A 19088-nucleotide genomic window follows, 5' to 3' on the forward strand; every position below is an offset into this window, starting at 1 on the left:
TCAGAAGGAAATGTTACGGACATATTTATTTAAAATAAAAAAAAACACACTAACATGGAGTTACAATAGATACAAATATATGATTGTTAACTTGAAAACAAAGTTTAATTGAAATGAGCAATGTAACAATGTTTAAGGCCGCACTACAAAGAAAGTACTGAAGCTGGGCGGAATTCAATGCAGGCGCATTGGCCCTTGTAGCGATCGTTCTCGGCCGATGTCTGTACACACTATAGTTTTGTAACGATTGTCGGTAGATACGATCCGTCAGGTTGGATATTTCCATCTTCCCGATGTCGTTCTTTTGTCGTTCGTGTTAATGATCGTTGGGTAAAGTTTTTTCTCCAATTGTCGGTGGAACGATCGTTAATTACCTGTTTCAAACGACCGTAGTCGCCAGTGTGTACATAGCATAAGCCCGGGTACACATTTGCAACAATGGTCATTCAAAATAATTGTTTCAGGCAGTGCTTTGCTGTACAAATAATTATGTTGGGGTTCTACCCTATGGAGAGAAAAGCAGAGAGGCTAAGTTAAAGAAAACTGCTGGGTCTTCATCTGTTAAACAAAATAGAGGTTGGACATGGTATAGTAAGTGACAAAACAATTTAATTTATAGTGATATGGTGTCTAAGTAGCTAGCTGACCCTAAACACATAAATGATTGTACTTTGTTTGCCAGCAGTTTAGGGTGAAAATGTTTAGTTACTGTTAAAGGGAATCTGAAGTGAAAATAAACGCATGAGATAATGAATTGTATGTGTCGTACAGCTAAGAAATAGAACATTAGTAGCACAGATATGAGTCTCATATTGTTTCCAGTACAGGAAGAGTTAAGAAGCATCAGTCATTATCTATGCAAAGAGCTTCTCTGAGCTCTCTGACCCAACTCAGGTTGGCTACAGTGATGTTTTCTGAAGCACTTATCTCAACCTGTCTCTCACTGTTTTTTGTTTGTTTAAAGATTTTACTGCCAGGAAGTTCAAAGGGTCATTATCTCTGCGCTGTTGATCATTTAAAATACAGAGTGTAGTTTGTAAACTGTAAATATTAGAGAATGATGCAATGTTATTAAAAACATTCTATAAACCTGAAAATAAAAATATGAGACTCTATTCTTTTATACTAATGTTTTATTACTTATCCGTACTATACATGCAACGTATTATATCATAAGTTTTTTATTTTTATTTTTTTGCTTCAGTGTCACTTTAACCACTTCGGGACCAGCCGCCTAACCCCCCTTAAGGACCAGGGCATTTTGCGGTGGAGGGGGGTGCGCATGTTTGGGGGGGGTCGGGGGGCCGGATCCCGTCTGTGGCTGGCTGGGCTGGTGTCCCCCCTGTGCGCAGCAGCCATCACTTACCTTCCAGGCTCCAGCGATGAGCCGCAGTAGACCCCTTCTTCTCCGGCCGGCATCTCCGCTCCAAATGACGCTAAGGTCGGGTCGCGGCTTGATGACGTCATCAAGCCGGGACCCGGCGCTGATGTCAGACGGAGCAGAGATGCCGGCCAGAGCAGAGGGGGGCACCGATCGTCACTGGAACGACAGGGAGGTGAGTGGATCCTCTTCTTTTCCCCCCTGCCGCCGCTGCCGCCGTCAAAGTGATCACTACGATCCGACGGCGATCGTAGTGATCACGTGATCAGCAGCCAAACGCGATGGCTGCTGATCACTCGGGGGAGATGTCAGCTGTCATATGACAGCTTAATCTCGCCCTCCGGGTGCGCACGATCGCGTCGAGAGTGGTTCTTTAGCACGGACGTTGAATCAACGTCTGGTCAGAACGGTACCACCACCTGCCAGACGTTGATTCAACCTGCGGCGGTCCCCAATAGGTTAAGTATCTATACATAAATTATTCTAAAAGCAAGCTTTTAGTCCATCAATGTTCCTCAGAAAGAAATGATGTGAGTCCGAAGAAAGCTTTAAAACAAAAAATACTCTTTGAATCCTTTAAGCAAGACAATAAATAAGAACTCTGATTCTGTTTTGTTTTGTTTTTTTACCATGAAATGCATAATAATTATAGGTAACGTAGACTTTAATGATAGGCATGAAATTTCAGCTTTTTGTAGATAATAATGTATTTGTATGTTTTACTCTGTTTCTGTAAGGGTCAATGTATGTTACTGCCGTTAGAGGATTGCCCCCCCCCCTCCAGGTATATAGGTGGGTGTGGATAGGAAGGGATAAGCCTGGGTATCCTGAGGAAGCATTGAAACACGTTAAACAGTTGTCGACACGGGTGGCTCTTTTTACCTGTTATAATTAACTGTGCTTCAATTAAATGACCTTGCATTCCAGTGTATAGGTTTTTTTTTTTCTTTTGGTGATTCTTGTAAGGGCCAAGAATACCTAGGTGAGGAGTAGGAAGAGACCTGGAGCCCAATGGTGCAGTATAGTTAGGTATAGGGAGGATAAAAATCATATAAATACAGTGGCTTGCAAAAGTATTCGCCCCCCCTTGAAGTTTTCCACATTTTGCCATATTACTGCCACAAACATGAATCAATTTTATTGGAATTCCACGTGAAAGACCAATAGAAAGTAGTGTACACGTGAGATGTGGAACAAATTTCATACGTGATTTCAAACATTTTTTACAAATCAATAACTGCAAAGTTGTGTGTGCGTAATTATTCAGCCCCCTTTGGTCTGAGTGCAGTCAGTTGCCCATAGACATTGCCTGATGAGTGCTAATGACTAAATGGAGTTCACCTGTGTGTAATCTAATGTCAGTACAAATACAGCTGCTCCGTGACGGCCTCAGAGGTTGTCTAAGAGAATATTGGGAGCAGCAACACCATGAAGTCCAAAGAAAACACCAGACAGGTCAGGGATAAAGTTATTGAGAAATTTAAAGCAGGCTTAGGCTACAAAAAGATTTCCAAAGCCTTCAACATCCGACGGAGTACTGTTCAAGCGATCATTTAGAAATGGAAGGAGTATGGCACAACTGTAAACCTATCAAGACAAGGCCGTCCAACTAAACTCACAGGCCCAACAAGGAGAACGCTGATCGAAGTGCAGTCAAGAGGCCCATGGTGACTCTGGACAAGCTGCAGAGATCTACAGCTCAGGTAGGGGAATCTGTCCATAGGACAACTATTAGTCGTGCACTGCACAAAGTTGGCCTTTATGGAAGAGTGGCAAGAAGAAAGCCATTGTTAACAGAAAAGCATAAAGTCCCGTTTGCAGTTTGCCACAAGCCATGTGGGGGACACAGCAAACATGTGGAAGAAGGTGCTCTGGTCAGATGAGACCAAAATGGAACTTTTTGGCCAAAATGCAAAACGCTATGTGTGGCGGAAAACTAACACTGCACATCATTCTGAACACACCATCCCCACTGTCAGATATGGTGGTGGCAGCATTATGCTCTGGGGGTGCTTCTTTTCAGCAGGGACAGGGAAGCTGGTCAGAGTTGATGGGAAGATGGATGGAGCCAAATACAGGGCAAACTTGGAAGAAAACCTCTTGGAGTCTGCAAAAGACTTGAGACTGGGGCGGAGGTTCACCTTCCAGCAGGACAACGACCCTAAACATAAAGTCAGGGCAACAATGGAATGGTTTAAAACAAAACATATCTATGTGTTAGAATTGCCCAGTCAAAGTCCAGATCTATATCCAATCGAGTATCTGTGGCAAGATCTGAAAACTGCTGTTCACAAACGCTGTCTATCTAATCTGACTGAGCTGGAGCTGTTTTGCAAAGAAGAATGGGCAAGGATTTCAGTCTCTAGATGTACAAAGCTACTAGAGACATACTCTAAAAGACTGGCAGCTGTAATTGCTGCAAAAGGTGGTTCTACAAAGTATTGACTCAGGGGGCTGAATAATTACGCACACCCCACTTTGCAGTTATTTATTTTTAAAAAATGTTTGGAATCATGAATAATTTTCATTCCACTTCTCACGTGTACACTACTTTGTATTGGTCTTTCACGTGGAATTCCAATAAAATTGATTCATGTTTGTGGCAGTAATATGACAAAGTGTGGAAAACTTCAAGGGGGGCGAATACTTTTGCAAGCCACTGTATATACTAACAAATGTGGGTTGCAATTGCTGCAACCACCGTATAAGCCTGCAGGGAATTAACCATCCCTGCTCGGTACTCCAGGTCCTGCTGGATACTGGATGGTCGCTCTCCTGTAGTACGATATACTTTCCAGAAAAACTGCAAAGCTATTACCTCCAAAGGAGGTCTGACTGGTAATGGGTAAGATGGAGGTGCCCAATGTGTGTTCTATTTTGGTGTTTTTAAATGCAAATAAAAAAATTATATAATAAAAAGAGAGGTAATTGCTTACCTCTCCAGAAGATACAGACACCAGTTCAACTAGATAACAAGTTTTTATTCAAAAGGCAATCTGACAACGTGTTTCACGGGTCATGGCCCGCTTTCTCAGGTCAATTCGAAAGCCTTGATACCATTGGGGATAGAGTACAGGCGCCTCTAAGGACATTAGAGGTGCCTACACTCTATCCCCGATGCTATCAAGGCATTTTGTGTTGACCTGAGGAAGCGGGCCATGACCTATGAAATACGTTGTCAGATTGCTTTTTGGTTAAAAACTTTTTTTCCAGTTGAACTGGTGTCTGTATCTTCTGGAGATGTAAGCAATTACCTCTTTTTATTATATAATTGTTTTATTTGCATTTAAAAATATCAAAATAGAACATACATTGGGCTCCTCCACCCTACCCACTACCTTGCATTCCAGTGCTCTATGTAATTATTAATTAATTAGAAATATGTTCCAGGTAATTGTTTATAAGTTGAATTTATTTGTAAGTACCCCCACTGCCTTTGTATGTACAGTGGTGTGAAAAACTATTTGCCCCCTTCCTGATTTCTTATTCTTTTGCATGTTTGTCACACTTAAATGTTTCTGCTCATCAAAAACCGTTAACTATTAGTCAAAGTTAACATAATTGAACACAAAATGCAGTTTTAAATGATGGTTTTTATTACTTAGTGAGAAAAAAAACCTCAAAACCTACATGGAGCTGTGTGAAAAAGAAATTGCCCCCTGAACCCAATAACTGGTTGGGCCACCCTTAGCAGCAATAACTGCAATCAAGCGTTTGCGATAACTTGCAACAAGTCTTTTAGAGCGCTCTGGAGGAATTTTGGCCCACTCGTTTTCGCAGAATTGCTGTAATTCAGCTTTATTTGAGGGTTTTCTATCATGAACCGCCTTTTTAAGGTCATGCCACAACATCTCAATAGGATTCAGGTCAGGACTTTGACTAGGCCACTCCAAAGTCTTCATTATGTTTTTCTTCAGCCATTCAGAGGTGGATTTGCTGGTGTGTTTTGGGTCATTGTCCTGTTGCAGCACCCAAGATCGCTTCAGCTTGAGTTGACGAACAGATGGCCGGACATTCTCCTTCAGGATTTTTTGGTAGACAGTAGAATTCATGGTTCCATCTATCACAGCAAGGCTTCCAGATCCTGAACCAGCAAAACAACCCCAGACCATCACACTACCACCACCATATTTTACTGTTGGTATGATGTTCTTTTGCTGAAATGCTGTGTTACTTCTACACCAGATGTAACGGGACACGCACCTTCCAAAAAGTTCAACTTTTGTCTCGTCGGTCCACAAGGTATTTTCCCAAAAGTCTTGGCAATCATTGAGATGTTTTTTAGCAAAATTGAGACGAGCCTTAATGCTCTTTTTGCTTAAAAGTGGTTTGCACCTTGGATATCTGCCATGCAGGCCCTTTTTTGCCCAGTCTCTTTCTTATGGTGGAGTCGTGAACACTGACCTTAATTGAGGCAAGTGAGGCCTGCAGTTCTTTAGATGTTGTCCTAGGGTCTTTTGTGGCCTCTCGGATGAGTTTTCTCTGCGCTCTTGGGGTAATATTGGTCGGCCGGCCACTCCTGGGAAGGTTTATCACTGTTCCATGTTTTTGCCATTTGTGGATAATGGCTCTCACTGTGGTTCGCTGGAGTCCCAAAGCTTTAGAAATGGCTTTATAACCTTTACCAGACTGATAGATCTCAATTACAGTACTGTTGCTCTCATTTGTTCCTGAATTTCTTTGGATCTTGGCAGGATGTCTAGCTTTTGAGGTGCTTTTGGTCTACTTCTCTGTGTCAGATAGCTCCTATTTAAGTGATTTCTTGATTGAAACAGGTGTGTCAGTAATCAGGCCAGGGGGTGACTACAGAAATTGAACTCAGGTGTGATAAACCACAGTTCAGTTATTTTTTAACAAGGGGGGCAATCACTTTTTCACACAGGGCCATGTAGATTTGGAGTTTTTTTTCTCACTAAATAAAAAAAACCATCATGTAAAACTGCATTTTGTGTTCAATTATGTTATCTTTAACTAATAGTTAACGGTTTTTGATGAGCAGAAACATTTAAGTGTGACAGACATGCAAATGAATAAGAAATCAGGAAGGGGGCAAATAGTTTTTCACACCACTGCATGTCAGCTATGCTTTTATGCTTTGATGATTAATAAAGCTCGGGATTTTGGATCCCATGTGCCTGTTTTTTCTCCCTGCTGCATGGGGATTTAAATGTATCCTTATAGAAAAGTTGAGATTTTCTTTGATGATAAGACTGTATTTCTCTCAATGACAGAAACTGTTCAGAACGAAATTGAAAAAGTAATTGGCTCAAGAGAGCCTAACTTGGTGCATAGAAAACAAATGCCATATACTGATGCCGTCATTCATGAAATTCAAAGATTTGCTGACCTTGGACCAATGACTCTACCACATTGCACTTCGCAAGATGTCACTTTCAAAGGATTCTTTATACCCAAAGTAAGTACTGGAAAATAAAGTGCCAGTTTTGGGCAGTAACTCTTTTTAAGTTGCTTGTCAGAAATTAGGGATGACTGAGCAAAAATCGTAAATTCGGCCTCATGGCAAATTAGGGCCTTTCTTGGTCAGTGCGCCACCTGGATTTTGCAATATTAGCTTCATTTATTAGTGGTACCATAGCCATCTAAGGCACAAAGTTTTGCCACACAGGCCTTTGTCAAATGCATTTGAGCATTTGACAAATGCCTGTGTGCTGAAAAGTTGTGCTTTCTATGGTACCACTAATAAATGAACCATTTATGCCGCCTGGACGTGATCCTCCCGTCCAGGCGGCTGCTATGCTTCTTTTTATCCTTCTGGCGCCTCTGTATCCAAACTACTTCATACATATCCATCCTTGGTGGAGGGTTGTTACCCCTTTTTTCCTTGATCTACGTAGAGTGACTTCTTAATCCTGAATGTGGACCGATCTAATCTTCCCACCTGCTATTACAGTGATTGCCAATTCGGTAACGCGTTACACGTCTGTCTACTGTTTTGTTAGCAGAGCTTCTGCAAAATGTATTGCATTATTATTGTGATAAAAGCACTGTCAGGACAGAACAATCTTTTTCACTGCACATTCACATAAGATAGACCTGTGTGGAGAGAAGACACCTTTAGTCCTGTTGTCTAAAAAGTTCAGGTTGTGTATTATTATTTGCAGCTTTTACATAGTACTGACTTAGAATAGTTAGCCACAGTGTTGGCACATTTACCAATGCATAGTGTTTGATTGAGGTATAAGAGCGGTAGATCCAGGGGCAGGCATGCTGTTGGGTAGAGATGGCTCGAACCTCCGATTTTTTTGGTTCGCAAACCTCGAACGCGAACCTCTGCAAAAAGTTCAGTTCGTGCAAACTTCCGCGAACCGCAATAGACTTCAATGGGGAGGCGAACTTCAAAAATTAGAAACATTTATGCTGGCCACAAAAGTGATGGAAAAGATGTTTCAAGGGGTCTGACATCTGAGTTTTTGCATGGCGGAGTGGGATACCCGCCAAAAGTCCCGGGGAAAAATCTGGATTTGACAGAAAGCAGTGTTTTAAGGGCAGAACTCACATTGCATGTTAAATTGGAGGCCTAAAGTGCTTTAACCCTCCTGGCGGTCTATTAGAAACCGCCAGGGGGCAGCGCAGCATTTTTTTAAACATTTTTTTTTAAATCATGTAGCGAGCCTAGGGCTTGCTACATGATAGCTGCTGTGTAGCGGCATCCCCCCGCCTGCTTCGATCGCCTCCGGCGAGCTTTGATCAGGAAATCCCGTTAAAGAAGCCATGGCGAAGGGGCAAGATGACGTCACCAACGTCATCGACGTCGTGACGTCACAGGGAGTCCCGATCCACCCCTCAGCATGGCACTGATTGGCCAGGCATCGCACGGGGTCTGGGGAGGGGGGCGGCGCAGCGATCGGCGGCTAATCGGCGGGTAGCGTCGGCAATCAGAATGCACGCGCAGCTAGCAAAGTGCTAGCTGCGTGTTGCAAAAAAAAATGATGCAAATCGGTCCAGCAGGGCCTGAGAAATCCTCCTACACGGGCTTACCGCCAGGGAGGTTAAAACATCTTGCATGTGTATACATCAATCAGGGATTGTAACTAGAGCGCCCATGCCCTTACGATGTATGCGATCGCTTATGCCCTTATGCGGAAAAATTTCCACAAAAATACGCTATACTGTATGCAGACGCATATGCGGAAAAATTTCCGCAATAATCCGCTATGGTAATCTATACATACCGCAACTACGCGTAGCGGGCAAAGCTTCGCATACAGGGTTGAGCAGAAACTACGCCTATGCGAATCTACGCATCGTAGTTGGCGCATATGCATTGTCGTAGTGTTTCGTATGTGGAAAACTACGCGTAGTAAAATACGCGTAGTCAATATTCCGCACTTCGCAACTACGTTTGCTACGCGTACTTAGTCCGTATTATGCGTAGCTTCGCATTGCGTAGTTGTCTACGCGTAGACACATGTACACTACACGTACTTCGCATATAACGCTTTTGGACGTAGTTAAGTTGTCAGGCGTAGTTTCCGCAATAGGCATAGCTTACGCTAATGCATAGTTTTGGACGCGTAGTTTCACAAACAGACCATTTGACTGGCCAATCAGGTAAAACTTTTGGTTGCTGTTTCACCCTTAGCAACCAATAGAAATCTAGCCCACCCCTCAGTATAAAAGCTTTGAGCCAAGCTCTGGTTTCACTTTCTGGGTGGTTATTGTGCTGTGTGCTGTGCTTGTGTGAGCAGAAACAGCATACACAGGCTGCTGCAGCCAGTGCCATACACATCCACATTCCTTGCTGTAATGATTGTGGAATTCTCTCCGTGATCAGCGCACAAGACGTGCGCTGACACTGCGGAAATCCTCCACAAGCGTATAATTTGCGGGAACCCACCAAAAGGTGCAATGCAATGGAACAGCTCCTCTGCCCTACCACACACGCCAGACAGGAATTGTACGAAGGGAAGAAACGCAATCGCAAGAGAGGCGATTGAGAATGAGCACAGAGACAGATTGTATGTGTGTGCACCAAACTAGTTGCCAACCCGCGACGGTGCACACACCACAGCAGATATGAAGTAGGAACGCGATCGCGAGAGGTGCGATCGCCAGACGTGACACAAGGCTACAGCAAGGCGGAGCACGAGAGTAGCAAAGGCACAGCAAATCATACAATTAGGAGATAAGGGAAATAACAAACGCTAACTGAACGCGAACACCGCACTCATTCGCAACAGTGCACGCGTTCATGCGCGGTCTCCACGTGATAAGCACAATAGAGACAAGCACGCCTAACTAACCACTGACAGACTAACATGAAACAGAGGATGCGAGCGCTTGCTTAACGGTTACCTGACCGAGCCTCCAGCAAGCGTTCGTAGCTGACAAGACAGACACACGAAAACAGGGACAAGCGAGAGATAGGATCCACAGCACTAGCGAAAAGAGGCCAATGCGATCCAGGGAGACAGAGAGATGGAGATCAGACTGATCCACAGCACTAGCGCTAGGCGAGTGCGATCCAGGCAGACAGAACAGAAGGATCCACAGCGCTAGCGCAAGATGCTAGTGCGATCCAAGTACAGAGTAGCAGACCAGAAGGATCCACAGCACCAGTGAAAAGAGGCCAGTGCGATCCAGGAAGACAGATCAGAAGGGGCTACCAGTAACAACCGCTGTTCTGGTTAGCACCCAGACACACAGAACGACTTCCTGTCGACCACTGCTGGGACAGGACAATCGCAACAGACAAACAAAACAGATAAGCAATCCTAACTGCACTAGGGAACCTGCCGAGTGCAGTCCCAGGAATTACTCTAAGCTGATATTCAAACAATGAGCAAGACTGACACTCTCCAGAGTGTTTCACAGGAAGAATCCTTATGACCAGCCAAGGTCTGTGATATCACATGGTATATATAGAGCAGGCCTACAAGGGATGTGGCTAGGCAATTTGCATGACAAACGTATGCAAATTCTTCAGCAGCAGCAAGCTGAAAAACTGACAAAAGGTCTCTCTTCCAGAGACCTGCAGAATGCAGACCTGAACAATGGTCAAAAAGCTGCCTGCCTGCACAGGCAGCTGAGCAGATCATTACAGTACCCCCCCCCCTCCAGGGTCGAATTCCAGATGACCCTCAAAACTGCTATTAGCAAAAGACTCCAACCGAAGACTCATGAAGGTCGGGACAGCCCGACAAGGTCCAATTACAGAGTCAGTCCACCCGAAACCGACCTCATCGGAAGCAGAAGCCAACGAAACATGCCCATCAGTACTACAAGTCTCAGTGTAACACCCATCAGGACTGTGAATGCCAGAGAAGAAGCCATCGACACCCTCCAGACCATACCCACCACCTTCCAAGGAGCGTCCGAAGACACCATACCTGCCACAATACCTGTTCGAAGTGTCTCTTTCAAAACAAAAGCCACTGTTGATCCTATCCAGTGTATCAGGCAAAATCTCTCCCGGAATCTCCCAAAACCCTTTGAAGCCCTGCAGAGATCCCAAGAGGCCAGAACGCTCACCAGGCTCACATGGAGAACCGCCAAGAACCCCTATGGAACTAATGATTATTCTGGATTCAGAATTACCCAGACACCCATCAAGATCAGGACTTTCCGGGACCACTTCTGGGCATGCGACCAGGCAGGCCATATCAGAGCATGTCTCCACTGAGGAAGCATCTGAGTATGCTGGTAACCGAGGCACACTTGGGCTTTCTGGGTCACAGAGCACACTGGGGTACACCAGCACAGGAGAAACCTCAGGACATGTTGGGGAACTGCCAACCTCAGACTCCGATACGAGAAAACCAAAACCAGGACCGGGCATAAATTCATCACGAGTAGGGGCCACAGGCACTGGTCTTTCAAAAGAAGACTCGGACTCAAATTCAGAAATTTCTGTGACTGCAATATCATCATTGACTACACATGCGTGAAGCTCCATCAGAGCTGCAAAGGTAGTCAGCACAACAGCAATGCCTACTGAAGTGGGCAACACCTCAGAAGGACTTGGGGGGCAGGAGACATCTCCTACAAGTTCTGCACCCTTTGGGAGGAACTCGGAGGTCTCCAGGACATCAGACAAGACCTCAGGAACATCATTTTTCAAGTTTTCTGAGAAGGATTCTGAACTATCCATGTTACAGGGCAAAACTGGAACTTTATTTTGTGAACAGGGCAGATGTCCCAGGGAAGGTTCCACCATAAACTGGGACTGAATTTCATCATCATGAGCGGAACGTACAGGAATATTTACTGGAACACACACTGACTCCCTAACTTTAATCTCGCTGCACCCAGAATCCTGCGTAGCAGTCAAACCAGCTTGCAACTCCAAAATTGCAGAAAAACAGGTGAGTATAGTGGCAATATCTAGACGAGCCTCTAGGGACACTGCAGGAGACTCTAAACAAGGCCATCTTAACTCATCCAGAGTACAGGGTGCAGAATCAGCATTTTCCTCAGAACAAGAAAGGGACTCACAAATGTCAGTGTGATTGGACATCATATTGTTATTCATGGTACAGGGCAGGCTCAGAGAAACTTTCTCTGGACCCAGCAAAGATGTTTCAGAGTCAGATTCGCAAAACCGAAGCGCTGTCTCACTCTTAGATTCGGCTAACAATGTCAAATCCGAGGAGCCAGAACGCAAAACCTGCGAATCAAAAATCGCTTTAGGTTGTGAAACTGATGCTTCCATAGCGCAAACCTCCGCGATCTGCGGGGCAGACTGTAAGGTGTTCAGGACAGAAACACTGGAGCAACTGTCACCAGGCAACGGGCCCTTACAGGTGTGAACAGGGTGAGACAAAGACGCATCTGCAGTAGAAATAGTGACAACATCAGGAAAAACTTTATTAGACATATTAATTTTACTTTTGATGCTGCAAAATTTAGGAATTTTCCCCATGGCAGGATCACAGATGGAAGATCTTAAAGATCTGTCTCTAAATGACAAGGGGTCCCACATATCCTTGAGAAAACTGGCACATTCATGCTGATCACAATCTGCAGGAACATCATAGAAACAGGCATCAGATCGCACAGATTTAAACTGCACGCAGTCAGGAGAGAATCCTCCAGGATTCGCACAGGAATCAACCACAGTGGCGCACCCACTCACTTCAGATCGCACAATGTCACGACTCACATGCTTTACCCCAGAAAGGCAGGAACAATCATCTGACAACGATGTCTCTTTATTGGAATCAATTGGTTGGTGTGTGTGCAACTCATCCAAAATCGTCTGCCATACATAAATCATCAGATCCACATCACCCTCGTCACATTCATCGGAATCAATCAATAGTTACATAGAATCGAGACAATCATTCAAGACATCTTCGCTTTTTGCGATGTAAAAATCGCAAAAGGCTTTCCAATCAAAATCAAATTCCTCCATCAAGGCCTCAATGTCCCATGAGGCAAATGGAGGTTCAAACAGGCCAGTATCCAGATAATCTCCATATGGGTGGAGTTCAGGAACAAGAACAGATTTTTTAACTGCTTTAATATAGTGTGCGATCCTAACTATAGTAGGATCCACATAAGCTTTGGATTGAGGCAAAAAAACAGGAGACAGATCAACATCATTATCATACTGAATGGTTTTGCATGGAAGGGAAAGATCAGCTGACTTATCAGCAGCTACACATTCAATCAGAGCAGGTGGTAAGCCAGGCAGTCCAAACCAGTGAGAGAATATCACTGCAAGAAACTGATACAGATTATCATTCCAAGAATTGTTTTTTAGCACATCATACGCCCAGGTGAACAAATCGTCTTTTAAGAGCACATAGGCAAACTGAAGAGCCGACGTAGACGGATCAGCAATCTGAAAGGTGGGATCCAGGAAAAACCTCACACATTCAGAGAGAAATTCCGCTTTGGTTTCTGAGTTTAGCCTTTTAAAGCTCTTAAAGACACAGGACCCATACTCGACAAAATCATACAAATCAGAAATTCCCTCTACACTGGGAATTTTGGTTGGGCTGGTCATACTGTAACGATTGTGGAATTCTCTCCGTGATCAGCGCACAAGACGTGCGCTGACACTGCGGAAATCCTCCACAAGCGTATAATTTGCGGGAACCCAGCAAAAGGTGCAATGCACCTGTAGAGGGAAATTCCTGTCGGCAGGTGGAGCTGTGGAGTGCAGAGGAACAGCTCCTCTGCCCTACCACACACGCCAGACAGGAATTGTACGAAGGGAAGAAACGCAATCGCAAGAGAGGCGATTGAGAATGAGCACAGAGACAGATTGTATGTGTGTGCACCAAACTAGTCGCCAACCCGCGACGGTGCACACACCACAGCAGATATGAAGTAGGAACGCGATCGCGAGAGGTGCGATCGCCAGATGTGACACAAGGCTACAGCAAGGCGGAGCACGAGAGTAGCAAAGGCACAGCAAATCATACAATGAGGAGATAAGGAAAATAACAAACGCTAACTGAACGCAAACACCGCACTCATTCGCAACAGTGCACGCGTTCATGCGCGGTCTCCACGTGATAAGCACAATAGAGACAAGCACGCCTAACTAACCACTGACAGACAAACATGAAACAGAGGACTCGAGCGCTTGCTTGCTTATTGTCTCTTCCACATAGAGGGCTTGATTCACTAAACTGTGATAGCTCAAATATCACACCTTATCAAAGATCACACCTTATGAAAAGATATCACACCATATGAAAAGATATCACACCTTATGAAAAGATATCACACCTTATGAAAAGATATCACACCTTATCAAAGATGTGATATTTGAGTTATCACGGTTAAGTGAATCAAGCCCTGAGTGTGACTATACAACTCTCCAAATGGTTCTGTACCAAATCCAATTCCATAATCTACTAATAGACTAATGGGGGACACCCTCGTTGCTGGATTTCTCCTTTTAGTGTTTCCTCCGGGGCAGTGATTAATTTGTAAACTTGGCTTTAGTTTATATTGTTTAGATACATTATTTGAATGTATTGCATATTGATTATACTGTTATGTTTTATATTATTATTTGTTCAGAGCTTAATTCCTGATGATGTTGCTGTTATTCTTTTAAACGTTGTAGGGGACTCAAGTCATCCCATTACTGCATTCAGTCCTACGAGACAAAGAGCACTTCGAGAAGCCAGATGAGTTCTACCCTCAGCACTTCCTGGACTCAGATGGAAACTTTCTAAAGAATGAAGCATGTATACCATTTTCTGCTGGTGGGTAATTCAACATTTTGCACCACAATAGTACAAATTAAACTTTTCTCTTGAGTTGTCCTCACATCAAAATTAATGTAAGCTTATCTTTGGATCATCACTTCAAAATGTTTATACATCCCATAGACATATGTACAATTACAGTATCAAATCATTATTAGTAACACTGGTCCCAATCCAATTCACTTTTTCTCCTAAATGTTCTCCTAGGAGATTAATTTTCATCCTCTGTTTAAGATAACTTTTCTGCACTCTGCAGATGAAAAAGTACCAAAAAGTTAATGAAAATGTACTTTCAAGTTTATTTAATATTTTCTTGCTTGCTGGTGGCTTAAAGAGAATCTATACTCTAAAATTCTTACAATAAAAAGCATACCATTCTCTTTATTATGTTCTCCTGTGCCCCTCTGTGCTGTTTCTGCCACTCCCTGCTGCAATCCTGGCTTGTAATTATCAGTTTTAGGCAGTGTTTACAAACAAAAGACATGGCTTTTAACCAGAGTATGATAGGCTGAGAGCAGCTTACTGTGTGACTCATGCAGCGCTTAGAGAGGGTGTGTAAAGCTTCTGCCAATGACAAGCAGTGCTGCACATTCCACACATTCCAGCCTGAGCCCGACAGAGCCGACAGAGGAAAGAAGTTTAGATTTATTACAGAGAGAGTGCAACTAGGAAAGGCTGCAGTAAGACACACCACATTAGAACAGGCATAGGAACTTATAGGATAGAAGAACTAAGGCTCAACATTTTGTTACAGAGTCTCTTTAAAGGGCATTTTATTTTAAAATGAAAACATATCACCTAAGTGAAAACTTAGGAGAAAAAGTGGACTGGATCAGGCCCATTATGGCCCATATGCAATTTATATTCATATATTAACTTTTAATCCTGTATTTTCTTACTAGGAGATCATTTTTTCTTCTCTTTCTAATAATGTTAAGCACTTTTGATTTGAAAAAGTATCAAAAAGTGGGTGTAAAAGTACTATCAAAATTAGTTTGAATAATTTTGTCCTTGCTGATGACTTAAAAGGCATTTTATTGACAACTTTTGGAAATATCGCCTAGGAGAAAACCTAGGGCCCATATGCAATTAACTTTTTCTCCTGAGTTTTCTCCTATGAGATTTTTTCTCCTGCTTTTTCTCCTAAGAGATAATTTTTCATCTTCTATTTAGAATAACTTTTCACTTTTCAGCACTTTGCTTTTTAAAAAAAGTATCAACATGCTGGTGAAAAAGTACTATCAAAGCTATTTTATGTATTTTCTTACTTGCTAGTGATTTAAAGGGCATTTCATTAACAAGTTTGAAAATATCACTTGGGAGAAAAATCAGGAGAAAAGTGAATTGCATATGGGACTATTGGGGCCATATGCAATTTACTTTTTCACCTGAGTTTTCTCTTAGGTGATATTTTCACAACCTTTGGGTACTTTGGGTACTTTTTTATTTGTAAAATGCTCAACATTTAGTTTAAAGAGAAAATGAAAATTATCTCCTAGGAAATAACTCAGGTGAAAAAAATCAATTGCATATGGGCCTTGGAGTATATTTTTTCCTGTGCATAAACATTTTAAAATGATCAAGTGGAGTTTATAAAATGCTGACAGGCTCCAGATGGAACCTGAAGGTAATTGATTTGTTTCACTACGTTAGCTCTGGTTGAGGACAGGCAATTCACAGAGGCACTAAATGCAGACCTGGACTTATACTGTTATATGCTCCCATCTGAACTGAGGAAGTGGGGTCACGCCTGTGAAACGCGTTTTGAAATTGTGGAGTATATAAATACATTTTGTTTGTGTTATAATACACACCTGTCTTTCCTGAGTGTCCTTTGGAGTGACCAGATATCCACCTCGGCCACATCCATATTTTAAAACATTTATATCATTGTTTTATACTTTTGGCGCCTCTGTTCATTTGCATTGATTATCTATCTACCCTGGTGGATAGTGGAAGGGCGGAGAATGTTCTACGGTTCTTTCCTATCTACAGAGAGCAACTATTTAATTCCTGAGTAGAGACAGGCTCATTCTCCCTACCTGCCGTCACAGTGGTTGCCTAAGAGGTAACCATGACATGTGAGTATTCTATACTTACCTTTCATTTATCCTCCCTTTTGCACATACATACTACACTATATTTGGGCTCTCACTGTCCCTGTGTTCTTTATTTCGTTCAACCTAATTGTATTAAGTTTGCATGTTTCCTTTGCAATTTGCAAAGTTCTTTTAAAGGAAACCTGAGACCAGTCTAATTGCGTCATTTATACTTACCTGGGGCTTCCTCCAGCCCCATGAGGACCATGGAATCCATCATTGTCCTCCCCGGCCTGCTCTGTTGTCCCATTCTGAATTCCATTAATTTGGCCAGTTGCACTGTTCTGCACATGCATGGCCCGGCTGCTCGCTTCCGCTTCCGGGAGAGTTCTGCAACTGTGCGGTACTCCCAGCCATGGGAGCACAACGGATTGCAGAAGAGCAATATTGGTTGCAACTGGCTAAACGAACAGAGCTCAGAATGGGAAAATGGAGAGGTTTTGGAGGATGGCGATAGAGCCCATGGTCTTCATGGGGTTGGAGACAGCCCCAGGTAAGTATAAATCATTATTATTATGATTATTTATTTATAAAGCGCCAACATATTTCGTGGCGCTGTATAATGTAAGAAACAAACAAGGGATACATAATGATACAGACAATGATATACATCAAATATGAACACTGATACAAAATACAGCACTGCTGATTACAATTGCAAATTTAACATGTTGACTAAAATGTATAAATATCTAACAGAGTGCAAGCAATTTAATTAATAACATTCCATGACACAAAAGGGTGAGAGCCCTTCCCTTGCAAGCTTACAATCTAAAGGAATGGGGTGGAAACAAGAGGTGGGGGTATAGTATATGTACAGGCAGTAAATGTACAGGCAGTGCGTAATTAGGTTATTTAGTGGGTGCATGGCCTAAGCTAGAGAATATGCAGTTACTCTTGCCTCTGGAACACTTTCATAAGCCATTTATAGGGTTTATATAATACTAGCCGACCCGCAGCGTAGCATACGCCGCTTAAGAGGGTAGAGGGCAGGAAGGCGGTATTGGGCACAGCGACGGGGAGGGGGGTTATAGCCCCCCCTCAACTGGGTCCCCCATGTGTGCTCTACCTCCAGCTTAAGCTCAGCAGGACCCCCCCCCCTCACCTGGGTCCCCCATGTGTGCTCCCTCTCCTGCTTAAGCACAGTAGCAGCCGCCAGTATTAGTAAGAGGCAGCGGGCGGGGATGACTCACCTCTTCCGTGTTCCATTGTGCGTTCCACTGTCGTCACTTCCTGCAATGCTGCACACTGTATTGGTGTAATTTGCCTTTTTAAATCAGAAGGAAATCTGCAATAATTCAGCTATAAGTGAACATTTGTGGTTACCCACAATGCGCTGCTACTAAATATGCAAATTACCCCTTTTCCCGCTTGGCAAGCCAAGCAAGCATCCAGAGCTGCTGGTGTATAGCAAGCATATAGCTTTAAATGTTACACAGTCATATCAAAACCCAAATGTAGACAGCCTGTTTAAGACTTTTGGTTCTCATCCGTACATGGCAGGGATTGATACGACTGTATAAGATAGGGCTTGGACCAGTACAACAGAGTAACCAAGCAGCTCAGGGTGACCTAAACCACTTGGAATGTATAGGGGGATAAAAGGGACCAAAAAGACCTCCTACTACAAAATGCAAAGCTTGGTGTAATTTGCCTTTTTAAAACAGAAGGAAATATGCAATAATTCAGCTATAAGTGAACATTTGTGGTTACTCACAATGCACTGCTACTAAATGTGCAAATAATTCCTTTTCACCCTTAGTAAGCCGGGCAAGCATCCAGAACCACTGGTGTATAGCAAGCATATAGCTTTAAATTTTACACAGCCATATCAAACCCACATGTGACAGCCTTTTTTAGACTTTTGGTCCTCATCTGTACATGGCAAGGATTGATATGGCTGTATGAGATAGGGCTTGGATCAGTACAACAGAGTAACCAAGCAGCTCAGGGTGACCCAAACCACTCGGAATGTATAGGAGGATAAAAGGGACCAAAAAGACCTCCTACTAAAAAAAGCAAAGCTTGGTGTAATTTACCTTCTTAAAACAGAAGAAATTCTGCAATAATTCAGCTATAAGTGAACATTTGTGATTAACCACAATGCACCGCTACTAAATATGCAAATTATTCCTTTTCACCCTTGGTAAGTCAAGCAAGCCTATAACTTTAAGTTTTACACAGTCATATCAATCCTACATGTGCCAGCGTATTTCTGATGTTTGGTCCTCATCAGTACATAGCAGGAATCAATAAGGCTGTATGAGATAGGGCTTGGACCAGTACAACAGAGTAACCAAGCAGCTCAGGGTGACCCAAACTACTAAGAAATGTATAGGAGGATAAAAGAGACCAAAAAGCCATCCTACTAAAAAAAGCAAAGCTTGCTGTAATTTTCCTTCTTAAAACAGAAGCAAA

The 19088-nt window shown here is 43.1% G+C and overlaps 2 protein-coding genes across 3 annotated transcripts in view; one reads left to right on the plus strand and one right to left on the minus strand.

Annotated features, from left to right (window-relative positions):
• The window catches only part of LOC137571261 (cytochrome P450 2K4-like), a 46097-nt gene that overhangs the window by 14658 nt on the left and 12351 nt on the right, over window positions 1–19088 (plus strand). For both annotated transcript variants that reach the window (XM_068280138.1, XM_068280140.1), the window contains exons 7-8: window positions 6613–6797; window positions 14427–14568. In XM_068280138.1, the coding sequence (XP_068136239.1) occupies window positions 6613–6797; window positions 14427–14568 (327 nt within the window). The remainder of the gene's footprint in view (window positions 1–6612; window positions 6798–14426; window positions 14569–19088) is intronic.
• LOC137571258 (cytochrome P450 2G1-like) overlaps window positions 52–19088 on the minus strand; it is a 179754-nt gene continuing 160717 nt past the window's right edge. The window contains exon 10 of the mRNA XM_068280136.1: window positions 52–505. Coding sequence (XP_068136237.1) covers window positions 501–505 — 5 coding nt within the window. The 3' untranslated portion in view covers window positions 52–500. The remainder of the gene's footprint in view (window positions 506–19088) is intronic.

The sequence above is a fragment of the Hyperolius riggenbachi genome, chromosome 4, assembly GCF_040937935.1.
Source record: "Hyperolius riggenbachi isolate aHypRig1 chromosome 4, aHypRig1.pri, whole genome shotgun sequence".
Taxonomy (NCBI): domain Eukaryota; kingdom Metazoa; phylum Chordata; class Amphibia; order Anura; family Hyperoliidae; genus Hyperolius; species Hyperolius riggenbachi.